Source organism: Antechinus flavipes, chromosome 6 (genome assembly GCF_016432865.1).
Source record: "Antechinus flavipes isolate AdamAnt ecotype Samford, QLD, Australia chromosome 6, AdamAnt_v2, whole genome shotgun sequence".
Lineage (NCBI taxonomy): Eukaryota > Metazoa > Chordata > Mammalia > Dasyuromorphia > Dasyuridae > Antechinus > Antechinus flavipes.
The window spans coordinates 220964032-220977937 of NC_067403.1; the positions used below are offsets into that span (position 1 = coordinate 220964032).

Here is a 13906-nt window from a genome sequence, read left to right on the forward strand (position 1 = left end):
TGATTGTCTCAGAGTGAATGTAAAAAACAACTGTTGCTGTTTTGGCCAGAAACCCTGAAGATCTCCTCTCAGATTGATTTTCTTTAAGTAGCTAAAAAAAGGTCATTCTTTCCCCTCATTTCTTTTTCATTTAGCTTTAATTACCTCAGTCAAACTTAGACCTGTTAAAGACCTTATCTTTAAAAAGAACCACTACATCCAAGGCCATCTTCAGTTGAGCTAATCTATATATTGTACCCAGATGGCTCTGGAGGAAAAAATGAGGCTGGTCACTTTGCACAGCCCTCCCACATTTAAGTCCAACTTACTTGCACATCATGACATCTCCTTCCTGATGTCATGGTCTTCTTCTAGAATGAAGGACAAATATTAGCATTTGCCAAGAAAACCCAAATGGGATCAAGAAGAAAGAGACAGAATGAAATGACTGGGGAACAGCAACATAGCAATTTAATCTATGTTAATAGCTAACATGTTTATAATCCCAATTTTAATACTGAGGTTTTGAAAGCATCTTATGTATATCACTTGATTGAATCTCACAAATACAGTTCTTACTGCATCCTTTGTAAAAAAAAAAATCATGAAGAAAGACTGAGAAAAATTATATCACTTGCTTAGAGTCCCGAATGCCTGAGGCAAGATTGTAATTCAGATCTTCCTGACTCCAAGTCTAGCACTCTCTTGAGTAGGTCACATAGCTGTCTTAATCATATACTTAATAAAGTTGTGGTTTCTCCTTTGCTTCCCCTTCCCATAGCATGTCAAATGACATGATATGACATATGATATCAAAGAAGGAAAAGAATCCAGAATCCTTCTGGTTTCTCCCTTAATCTCTTGCTTTTATCGGGACCCATGGTACTAGCTACCACTATGTGCAAATGGGAAGACTTACCTCCTAAATATTTCAATATATGTAGCACTCAGCCATTTTATTTCAAGGACAAAACTAATTAGCTGCACCCATCCCCAAATGCATGATGGCAAAAATTAAAATAGTAAAAAGCTTATTTTCTTTGTGAGACAGTTTCAAGCACAAAAACAATCAGAGACTCTCAGAGTAAGAAAAAGCAAAAAGGGATTTATTATGATCTCAGAAAAAAAGGACCTCTCCCATCTGACAAGGTGTTTGTGAATAAAGAAGTGCAAAATAAAAACTCTTTAACACACCAGATTAAATATCCTGAATGCAGAAGTCCTCACCGTTCCTCACCTTTTCTCCCATTGTCTGGGAGAGTCCAAGATTTGTGGACATCTAACTTAGAAATAACAGAATATAAGACAATTATAATAAACTTTTCATTTTAATTTCCCTAGAGAATTGCAATACAAGCAGATATCTTTGGATAAGAGAATTCAAAGCCATCATCACCTTCAAAAGAAATACTTAAATGCTAATTAAGTGGTGGTGGGAAACAGGAGGAGACAAACACTGGCAATTTTTAGCCATAAATCTATTTGTTATTAAAAAGTTTCAAGTCACAATTAAGGCAATATCCCCATGAGAATGTCTTCACTCAGTTAATTCCACACATTTTCCAATCCAAGCATGAATATTTTTTGAAGACAGGGTTTATAGACATCTTTTAGAAATTCTTTATAGCAACTACCTGACACATTAGTTCAAATGTAAAATGCCTACTATGTGCAGGCAAGTGTGTTATATATTGACATATCAAAAAAAAAAAAAAAAGAAAAGAAAAGAAAAGAAAAAGCTCTGTTCACCAAGAAGGTTTCATTTTACTTGTAGGATATACCAAATGCAGACATATATAAGTAAATGCTTATTTGAGGAGAGAGAGGTGCTAACAACTGGGTTCAGTTGGTTGACAAGTGAAAACTTAAAGACTACAGTTCGAAGAATAGAGATGAGAAGGATCTGTACTGCAAACGAGGGAATCAGTTTGTAAAAATGGTTGGAGGTGAGAAATATATATTAGAATTTTTTAGAAAATGCAGCCTGGTACAATAAAAAGCAACAGGATTTATTTTCAGAGACCCCAGGAACAAAAATCTCATCTCTGTCATCAATTGGATAAGTCACCTTGAACAAGTCACCCTCCCTGATTCTCTATTCTCTTCATCTGAAAAAAGACTTAGATGGCTCCTTCAGTCCCTTCAGGCCCAGAAGCTAGTCTAGGCTTAAAGGATTATCCCTGAAAAAGAATTTTTTTTGTTTTTCTTAGTCTCTTACAGTGATATATCACACAAATTGTTTTTAATTTATTTATTTGTTTATGTATGCAAATAGAATCTAAAGGGAATGGGGGGGATTACCTGGAAGGGAGAACAATAAGAGTTGGCATTGACATAACAGTAAGTTTCCAGAGGAATTGACATCCAGATCTTACCTGATTTTCCCAATTTTCCCAAAGAGAAGAAATTTGAGGATTAAAGAGATTAAGTAATTTACCTAAATCACACATATAGAAAGCTCTGGAAGCAGGATTTCAACTGTGTAGGACAAGTGCTAATTAATCAGAGACATCTTCAGGTACAAAGAGAAAGCATTTATTTAGTCCCTGCAGGGAGAGGCCTTGACACACACCTGGGAGCCATCCCAGCTCCCACCAAGTGCTCATGGAACCTGACAAGCTGAAAGCTTGTCAGGATCTAAATAGCAAAAGACCCAAGCCTTTTCATCGGAGAGACTAAAAGGAAGTAGCCATCCTTGATCAATGGTCACCACTGTTGTCTGCTTCCTGTTGGTCACATAATTGTCTGTAACTTCCTGTCACTGGCTTAGGGTCTGATCTTTAGAAACCTAAGCCCAGAGATCATTTGACTTCTACAACCTTAGCCCAAGATCCGATCTTCCCACTCTGGGAATAGGGATCACGCGACAGGCCTAGACTCAGACTTGAGAAAACGTCATCCAACTCACAACCCGGAGACTTTGGGAATGGTTTCCATTCCATAGCCATGGGTCGTTAGCAGTAGGAACAACAAGAATCAGGGAGTTTGAAACCAAAATCACCAAAGGGCATGACATGATTGAGTTAGACACAAGCCCATGAGTCTCCTGTTACCACCACTTTTCCATACCATAGGTAGTCTAGAGAAAGAAGGAAAAGGATTGGGGAATTTAGAATCAAAATAGCTAAAAGGACTAGGCATAGTTTAATTAAAGAGAAGTCCTTTAATTAGTTTTGTGTGAAGGGGATTATATGATGGGTATAAAACCTGCTCTATATACATCATTGCCTCTGCTGACTTCATTTGGTTCACCTATATTAAACAGCAGAAAACAAAGGGTGCACGGTGGGGTTAAAGGGAAGGGAGCAGGGTTGGAGCCCTGATTATGTCAGTGAGTCAGGCTGTCATTAAAATGAGACTAGAAACTTTCTTCTACTTTTCAACTATTGGAATCCTCCATATGACAATAGGTCTAGCAATGGTTTCATTGAAAGGCAACTGGGCTGAGTTTTCACTGTAAGACAAGCAACACACTTGACTTCCACAGTCAATGCTGGCCTATTTAGAGATATAAGAAACCAATGAAAACTCAGGGGAAAAAATGAAAAAAGAAGTAGAAGGAATAGGGAGAGAGAAAATAATAGTAAAAAGAAGAACCAAACAGAAGAATAAGCTAATGGATAAATGAACATTATAACATTATAACACTTTCTCTAGCAAAGCTACTACATTTCATTTCATTTCTCATATTTGTAGTCAAAAGTCAGTAGGCATTTATTGCATGCTTATTATGTGTCAGGCACTGTGCTAAATGCTGAGGACACAATGAAAGGCAAAAGCAGTCCCTGACTTCTTGGAGCTTAAAATTTAATGAAAGAACCATTAACCACTCTATACTAATTACATCTATGTGTATGTGCATTTGCATATGGATGTGTGTGTGTGTGTGTGTGTGTGTGTATGATGAATTAAAGACATCACCAGGAAAGCATTAACATTATAAAGGTCTGGAAATGGCTTCTTGTGAAAAGTGGGATTTCAGAATATTTTTCTTCCATATCTTGACTATTTAAATCTGTAGTTACATTCAAAGGCCATCTCTTATAATGAAGACCTTCCTGATGCTCCTACAGCTTATTTTCTCCCTCAATTATCTAGCATTTTTGAGGGGAAGGATTTTATGCTTTATATATACACACATGCACATAAACATATATGTATATGTATGCATGTTATTTCAAATGATAAACTCCTTGAGGGCAAGATCTATTTCATGCTTACTTTTGTATTTGTAATACTTAGAGTTCTGAGCACTGGATAATGGATCATAGCCACCACCACCCCTTCCTTGCCATAGGACTAGAAATTGAGTTTAAAAAGAGAGTCTAGGAAAAACCTTGAATTCTGACCACCTTTACATATCATTGTGTCATAAACTCCAGGTGTATTATCTCCAACCTTGCTAGGATAATTCCCCCTCCTTTTGAGTGTTGCCCCATACCTCACTGTCTCCTGCCCTCAACCTTCTTATCTTGACCCCTTGATCATTAAGTTATGATCCTTTCCTGGAATTATGGCTTGTCTGTCCTCCCAGTGTCCTTGTTCCCCTTATCTGTCTTTGTTTCCCATATAAGATTATATACTCAGGTTATGCATTCTGTTTGCAAACCTTAGATAACTAAAACCTTATGTAAGTTCTCTGCCTCAGTTTATCTGTAATAAATGCTTTGGACAAGATTCCCATCTGGTCAGCTAGCTTAAAGATTAAAAACCAATCTCCGCTTGCCTCAGTTTCTCTGGTACCACAATAGTAGTGCTTGACATATAATAGGTACTTAATTAATGCTTGTGGATCCATTGAACTACGTTGCCTACATGCTCCACTGTAAAGAAGCTGCCCTTTGAAGTCTCCCTTTACTACTGTGATATAAGTTCATCCTAGTTCCTCCCTTTTACTTCCTTCCTAATTGCATCTTGAGCATTTCCTTGGGTTTTCTGTAAAGCAGATGGTGGTAGAAATCTTGATCTAGCCCAAAGCTGGTTCCCTCAGCAGGCTTCCCTTAAGGAATACTTCAAAAACACCCACAGTTTTGTTTTGAATCTTCAGCAGCATGTCCTGGGATTGGGTCCTAAAGAAACTGTTACCTAGCCTGATGTGTTTCCTTGGAAGGAAAAAATCATTATTCATTTTCTGTAAAGTGAAGCCAATTTGTCCACCTAAGGCTGTGCGCATGCTTGCATGTGTGACCTGTGTGTGTGTGTGTGTGTGTGTGTGTGTGTGTCTGTTGGTAACTATCACAGCTCACTTAGATGATTGAAATGTTTCATTTAAAGTCAGATGTGAGGTTCCTGATTCAGTCCTAAGCAATGCTATAAGCTCTCAATTACCTGACTGGCCCCTTTAGTCAGAAAACAGAACTCTGGGGTAAAGCTATTCAGATCAATAGAGCTTGCTGATTTCTGGAACTTGGAATGGTTAACTGTATTATTGAGGGTGGTATACCCTGAAGCATTAGTTTAAATGACCCTGTTGATCATAGAATAGAATTGGGTTAGAAATCATTCTGAAGTTGTTTTTGTGCTTCCCATCCCAATGAGAAGAAGCAGACAAAAAGAAAGCAGAAAAAAGTGAACCCTGTGTTTCTATTATCTTCGTTAATTCTGATGATTTATTCTGAATGGGAGCACAGGCCACATGGGCACAGATAGCTTGTTTATGACCTTCATTCCTGGAGTGCATATTCAACCAGTGAGATCACAGATCTCCTAAGTTCTTTGGAGTATTAATGTCAGTGATGGATATCTTATCTTAAACCTAAGATTGACCAGGATGAGGGGAGCCAACAAGCTAATGACAATGAAGAATAGTGCACTACAATGGGGAAGCCAGAGATCGTGAGAATAATGACATCAGGCATTTATATAGTATTTGATGTCTTGCAAAGCATTTTACAAATATTACTTCCTTTGATTCTCATAATAAAACTATTTTATATATGTATAAATAGAATAAATAAAATATATGTAAATATATATAAATGTAATAAATAAAAATATATGTAAACATATATAAGCATATATATTGATATTCTATATTATTATTTTATTTTTGTTTATAATATATAATTATAATATGAATATTATCTATTACGTATATAACCTATATATGTATATTTATATATATATGTGTGTGTGTGTGCATAAAATCTCAAATTTACAAATGAGGGAAGTAAGGCATACCCAGGAAGATGTCCAGAATCACAAGGGGCAGTGTTTGAGGTGGGATTTGACATCAGTTCTTTCTGACACCAAGTCTAGCATGCTTTATCTACTGTGCTACCATTATAAATATCATATACAAGTATGAAGAAAATCCAGGTTGATATTGAAAAATGGCTTCTATATTTCAAATTATTTCATCACTGTATATGTTCATCAGTAATATAATCATATATACAACTATGCTTTTGTAGATAGTTTCATAGGATATAATATAAAAGTTTCTTCTTGGTATTGAGGGCCTTCTGTAGTCTTGTTCCCACTTCCCTTTCCAATGTCATTTCCTATTATTCCTCTTAAGGAACTATATATTCCAAATGGATTGTTATGCTTCCCATTTTCCCATGCATGACATTCAGTCTCTCACCTTGATTTGACTTTTCAAGAACTGTCTTTCTAGTCTTATTGAAGTTGGCTCTCTCTCATATCCATCTAGGGAGCACTAAATTCTGGGCCAGACATTAGGAAGATCTGAATTCAAAGCCAGCTAAAGAAACTTACTACAGGGTGAATCCTATAAAAGTCACTTAAGTTTTGTTGATCATCTGTAAAATGAGGTAATAATAGCTACTACCTTTCATAAGTATTTCAGGATAAAATGAAATAATATTAATAAAACTCTTTATAAATCCTAGCTATGTTACAACAACAATAACAATAATATACTTTTTTTATTTAACCAAACAGGACTTTTCTGGGTTTCTCACAAATGACAGTTCATTTCTGAGCTCTATGCTTCTGCCTTGGATATTTCCCATGGCTAGAAAACATTATTTCTTTACCTCTATTCCATAAAGCCGCTCTCTTTTTTTTTTTCTTTTTTTCTTTCTTTCTTTTTTTGAGATATTTTGCATTAAGTGACTTGTTCAGGGTCACACAGCTGTTAAGTATCTAAACCCAGATTTTAATTTGGCTTCTCACGCCAAGGCCAGTTTTCTGACCATTGCACCACCTATCTGCTCCATGCCCCTCTCTTTTATGGTGTATAATCAACAACCATTGTCTTCATAAAGCCTTCTCTGAACCCACTTTTCCATATTATCTTGTATTTAACTATTTTCTATTTAGTGGATTTATATTGATTCTGTCTGTGTTTGAGCATATACTTATTATCTGTCCCATTCAAATGTAAGGTCTTTACAAAGAGAGATTATTTTATCTTTTTATTTGTATTTTCCCAGCCTAGCAGAGTGCTTATCACCTATCAGAAACTTGATAAATATGTGTCAGTTGACTGATAGATTGGGCCTATTACCATAGACATAAACTATCACTGGCTAAGTTCTTAAGAGAGGTTCATTATTATATCACAATTAAGTTTGGGAGTAAGAGTTTCAATGGAATAACTAAAAAGGGACCTATTGCAGACTCTCTTAATTAAAGAAGTAGTTCTGTTGTGGAAATTTCCAATATAGTACTATCTTCAATAAAGAAGAGAACATTTTTGAGCATTTTGAATATTTATATGATTTTTTGTAATAATAATAGTTTGTAGGATATATTCTAAATACAAAATAACATACATGGATAGCCTTGCTTGGCATATTTTCAGTCATTTTCTCATATTCAATTCTTCATAACACCATTTTGGGTTTATTTTTTGACAAATATACTGAAGTAGTTTGCCATTTCCCACTCCACCTCATTTTATGGATGAGGGAACTAAAATTATAGATGAGGAAATTAACGTTATAGACGAGGAAACTGAAGTGACATGTTTATAGTACACAACTAGGAATTATCCGAGGGCAAATTTGACCTCAAGAAAATAAGCCTTCTTAACTCCAGGTTCAGAGATTTATCCATCTAGCTTACATGGAACAGTCACTTAATTAATGCTTATTGATCCACTGATCATCATTGTCTATATGTTATAACTATACAGCAGATGCCATATGTAGCTGCTTCATAATCATAGCATGTAAAGAGTGTACATCAACAGGTATACAGATATACATGTGTATATATATATACATATATAGTGTATGTTTATATATAGATAGGTAGATTAATAGAGTTAGATAGATAATAAAGAGATAAGAGTGATGTGATGATCTTCTTCTTTTAAAATAAGTAGAATAGTTCTCTCTGGGGGAGAGGAGGTAGGTTTCTTGGGGGAGGTTTTCTTGGAGGCAGCCTTAGTATCAGTTCAGATCACTAATTACCCCAAAACACAGCCAAGTGATAAAAGTACAGATCTTTTATTGTCTCCAATATAGCCCGGTTAGCTTAAAAGCCTCTCTCTTTGCTTGGTTCCAAGAACTCTCTCCGAATGTCTCCAAATCCAAAGGTTTTGTCCTTCAGCCGCTGCCTCTGCTTTCTTCAGCTTCCAGAGCCAGCACCAAGTTGAATCTGTCTTGCCTCTGAGAGAGCCTTCTCAATCTTCACTGAACTCTCGACTCGTAGCTTCTTCCTCTGAAACCTCTTCTTCCGCCACCAGCCAGCCAAGTGGAAAATATATTCTCTTGAATGAATCACTCTTCACTGGCTTATATATGACTCTTCTGAGAGAATGGGATTATGGGTTTTCTCCCATAATGCTCTCTGGCCCTAAGAGCTTCAAGGGAGGTGTGAATTCAGATATCTCATACTAAACCCTGAAATTTCCCAAACGTGTGAACTCCAATGAGTAAAGGTGTAAACACAAACATGGTATCAATTAGTTCTACTTAGTACCTTGTTTCAGGTTCTGGCCCAAAACATCTTCTTGTAAGATCAGATCAATAATCTATCAACTCTAATGAGTTAGCAGTTTGTAAAGATTCCAACAGCATGATAGATAAAAATCTCACTCAAAACAATCCTATAAGGTAGTTTATATGAATAGAGTCTCCATTTTGTGGATAAGGAAATTGAGGCTCATTAAGGATAAATTATTTGCCCTAAGTCAAATTTCTAGTAAGTAATGGAATACCAGTAGTTGAACTTAGGCGGCATGCATTTACCTGTGGTAAGAAACCTGCATGCAACCAGTTCCCTCATAAAGAAAAGAGATATCTGTCTTTTTTTAAATGGCTTCAATACAAATATACAACTGTATGCTTAATGCCTCCTTTCCTGGAGTATTCAGTGATCATCATTATGAATCCTTGCTCTGCACTTGGTACCACAGCCTAACTATGCTCAAAGAACAAAAAAAAAGAAAAAAACAAAACAAAAAAAAATGATGGATCCAATTTAGAAATTACATATCCCTTCTGAGTTTTCTCTGCCTTTTATTTGGGGCTCCATGTTTCTTCTCACTTGGTCTCACTAACAATACGCAATTGTTTATCTCTGCCCTGAAGTGACACTATTACGATGGCAAAAGATGAAAAAAGAGTAGGAGCTAGACAACCACGGTATATTAGAAAGAATCTTGGACTAGGACTGTAGGGAGTTGAGAGGTAGTAAAGAGCTTAGAAATCATATATTTAGTCCATCCTTTGCCAATTTTATAGATAAGGAAACTTGTGGTATTTGACCTGTAGAAAGTCAAATATCTCAGCAGTAAATTAAGTGGACTGAACCACATAGTTAAACATTAAAGTCAAGTCTGACACTAATATTTGCAGCTTCTGAGTTATTCTCTCTCTCTTTTTCTCTCTCTCTCTCTCTGTTTCTTTCTGCCTTTCTCTCTGAATCTCTCTCTCTCTCTGTGTCTCTCTCTTCTCTCTCTGTCTTTCTGTCCATGTCTTTCTGTCTTTCTCTGTCTCTCTGTTTCTCCTCTCTCTGACTCTGTCTCTCTCTCTTCCTCTCTTTGTTTCTCTCTTTTTCATTCTCTCTCTCATTCTGTGTGTGTATGGGTGTATATATCTGTATGTTGTTATTGTTATTAATGTGATTACTGTTTTAGTTCATCTGGTTCATTGTCTGAAGTTTTCAGTTTCCTTTATATTTAGTGTTACATGATATCCAGGTATGACTGCAATACCAATGAGGAACAGCAGTAGGAGCACTGGATTTGGGGTCAGAAGATAGATTCAAAACTCATTGCTATCATTTGCTATCAAGAAATCATTGGTCAAACCACTTCTACTCTTTGTACCTCAATTTCCCTATCTGTAAAGTGAAGGTGTAGAAGTAGAGGGGTATTAAATAACCCAAAGTCCTTCCCACCTTTCCATTTATGGAAGGCCAGCTGTCTCAGAGGAAAGAATACTAGTTTCTCTAGAATCTGGGTTCAGCTTCTGGCTTTGTTATTTTCATCCAGTGTGATGTTAGTAGAGTCATTTTCCCTCCTTGGAGTCAAGTTTCTTTATCAATAAAATCAAGGGATTGATCTCAATGGCATATTCTTTCAGTCTCCAAAGGTATGCCCCCCTATAAACCTGCAGCCTTGGCTTTCTTGCAGAACTGAGCTAATTATAGCTGTACTCAGTGTGAGTCCTCCCAGGGTGAAGTAAATCAACTTTTAGGACTTTTTTTTTTTTTTTTTGCAGTAGGTTTTCCATCCTGCTTGCCTGCCTTTATCTTATTTATAACCCGAGGCTGAGCACTACGCATGTTTCTCCTAGGATGTGAAAGCCTGAACCACGCACAGCATCCTTTCCGGGCTCTGTGTGCTACTGATGCTGGGGAATTTTCCCAAAGTATCCACTAAGGGGAGTCAGGACGCTGGACCTCCCGTTTTGGTTTCTATGACAACGGGGGAGAAGGAGAGCCTCTCCAGCAGAGCGCCTGCCGAAGCAGGTGTCGGGTTGCCCACAGCTCCAGAAGCTCCCTATCTTGAGGAGCTCCGGAGTGCTCTCTCTCCCTGCAGCACTGGCGTGAGTTCCCCAGAGCTCAGCTGAACGAACATGGTTCACCACTCAGGGTCGATCCAATCCTTTAAGCAGCAGAAAGGTTAGTGAGAACCTCAGCCTCCACTTCTCTTCCTCTACCTCCCTCCCCCGGTTTGGTTTATTGGGTCCGCATGCCCTTGCAGTCTCACAGGAGAATCCCTTCAGAGCTCCCCACTTGGCTCCCTGAAGCTGATACTATACTAAGCAACTCTGTATCTTTGAATTTAGGATCTCTTTTTTGCTTTATCAAACAATAGCGAAGGGTGATTTCCTGAGAATCTCACTGTGCCTAAGGTTAAAAAAGAAATCTCCTGTCACAGCATCCTGATTTCCAAGTGCCATTTCGTCTGACTATGAATGCACTGCAGTAAACCACAAAGGATCTATGGCAGAGCTTGCCATGTCCAGTGGGTTCTGGAGATCTTGTACCGGGGACCTGAGCGGTTCCAGCTTGCCATAAAAGGGAGCTTTAGCTAAGGGTGTGGAAATCACTGTCGACACCTAATGATTTCTAACATTCGATCTTAGAAAGTATCTGTGAGGGAGTGTCTTAGAGCCAAGAACTCGTCAGCTTTGTCGGAAAAGTTTATTCCGTCTGAGACCAAGGCTTGATCCTCCAGACAAGTCTGTTTTCCATAGTCTGAGCAGTAGCTCTTTTTGTAAAGTGCATCTGAGAACTTCAGCCAAGTCTCCCTCAAGTTTTGCCTTCTGTTTTCTTTGCTATTCATGGCACAGAAATTGATCATCAGCCCCTGCAATGATGAGGAAAAGAAACATGATTTCAAATGTCACTCAATCATTGAATTCTTTCGTGCAGCCATTTGATTGGCAAAACCGTTAAAGATCCTGTTTGAGTGGCTTTTAGATTTATTTTTCTCCCATTCCTGTCAATGTCAGGTTACTCAAATGTCTTTATTATCCAATTCTCTTTTGTTAAAATAGCTGTAGAGATAATGGAGACTCTAGACATAAAATCACTGTTTTATGTGCATCAGTATCTTCATGGAATGGCAAAAATAAAGCCTCTTAGATTAAAAAAATACTTCAGAGATAATTATATAATCTGTATTGACTTAATTATATTCTTGGCATTTATTCATTTATCGGCATTTTACTTGGATTCTTTCATTTCTATGAATGGAGCTCACTGATGAAGGGGTAGAGATCTCTTGGGCATCTATCATTGTCACCACGCAGGAAGTTCCTGCTCTCTGGGTGTTTCCAGAAACTTGGGATGTTTCAGATGTCTTGGCACTAGATATCTCTCTCACACACGCACACACACGCACACACACACACACAGAGCCATATGGCTATAACTATATTCGCACTTATACAACCAACACTCCCAGTACATTTTGCATTCAATTTGTCTCAGGCTTATTTAACTTAAATAAAATACTTTTAGACTGAGATTTCACTTCATTTTTACGGCTAGTGTTAGGAGGGCGGAAATAATTTACTTGCTTTTTCCAGAGTACCAGATATATCCTATCTTTTCTGATCCACATTTGTGATTCATCCGTATCTAAAGACAGACTGCCTTTAAATGGCCCTGGAAGAACTTTTTCTGTAGGGATACATGTAGTATTTTATTTTATTTTATTTTTTTAGTTTAAAGCAAATAATGGACAACTTTGAGTCAATCTGTTAGTGCTCAGAAGGAGTAATGAACAATTATGTAAATGCTGGCCTTCCTGAATGTTTCTATGATTGTATCTAAAAGACATGATTTTGGAGTGTTCTTTGACTCCCTGATATATAGCTTTTCTTTGTTTATTTGTTTAATGAAAGCAACAAAAGTAAAACCTGAAGGGAAGTATAATTGGATTTTAACATTGAGGGTTGAGTAATTGTCGGTGCATAGCCCTGCTTAGAATGGGAAACATCAATATCAGGTCATTTTGTCAGGAAGAATTGACCAGTTTATCAAAATGCTCCATCTTTCTTGATCTATCTGAGGCTGATGATTCCATTTATGGAATGATGGGATGACACATTTAGAATTGAATGGTCTCTCAGAGGCTGTCTAGTTCAACTCCCATATCTTGCATTTTGGAAACTGAGCAGATGAGACTTGCCCAAGATTTAATGGGCAGTCAGTTAATTGGTAGCAGAATGGAGATTTGAAACTAGTTGCTCTTTCTCCAGGTATATTCTACTTAGTGTGCTACAATAAAGCTTAGGGGAGTAGAGAGGGCTTGAGATTGAGACATAAATGTTGTTTATAATACCTTTGAAAAATACAGTGAATCCGAAGTTAAATGACCCAGGTTCAAAAATCTCAACACAAATTTTGTTTCTAGATAAATGAACAGAAACTCCTTGAAGGTGGGGTTCTTTTGCTTTTTTAAAGTGTTTAGTACTTAAGTTCTAAAGGTAAGCACTTAATAAATCCTTGTGTTTGAATTATATTCTACAGATCTCAGTTTCCTCATCTGCAAGATTAAGAGAATTGAACTAAATAGTCTCTAAGATCATTTCCTGCCCTAAATTTATGATCATCTAATCCTCTTAGTTAATTAGACAGATATTTAGTATTTCAGGGTCTTAATTTCCATGTAAACGAGGTTAGTCCAGTGGAGCTTGAAAGGTCACTTTGACTATGATGTTTCTAAAAGAGTCTCTTATGGAAAAAGTATTTTATTAACACTTTCCTTACAGATAAATGGTATCTCAGAAGGAACAAAGATGCTTTCCTAGATCATTTTTTGTTTGTTTGCTCTGGTTTTTTTGTGTTATTTTGTTTTGTTTTATTCTTGCTAGGCAGTTGGGGTTTAAGTGACTTACTAGGTCACACACCTAGTAAGTATTGAGTGTCTGAACTCAGATTTGAATCTAGGCCCTCCTGACTACAGGAGAGGTGCTCTATCTACTATACCACCTAGCTGTTTCCCTTAGATCACTTTCAACAAATGTATATTCTTTTTAGTTTTGCTGTGAGC

General features: G+C 37.1%; 1 protein-coding gene across 4 annotated transcripts in view; it reads left to right on the forward strand.

Annotated features, from left to right (window-relative positions):
* Positions 1-13906, forward strand: part of ANO3 (anoctamin 3) — a 375533-nt gene that overhangs the window by 46760 nt on the left and 314867 nt on the right. For 3 of the 4 annotated variants that reach the window (XM_051967101.1, XM_051967102.1, XM_051967105.1), the window contains exon 1: positions 10762-11022. The exons of the other annotated variant lie outside the window; for it this stretch is intronic. In XM_051967101.1, the coding sequence (XP_051823061.1) occupies positions 10977-11022 (46 nt within the window). In that variant the 5' untranslated portion in view covers positions 10762-10976. Of the gene's footprint in view, positions 1-10761; positions 11023-13906 lie in introns of those variants that run through there. 4 annotated transcript variants of the gene reach the window in all.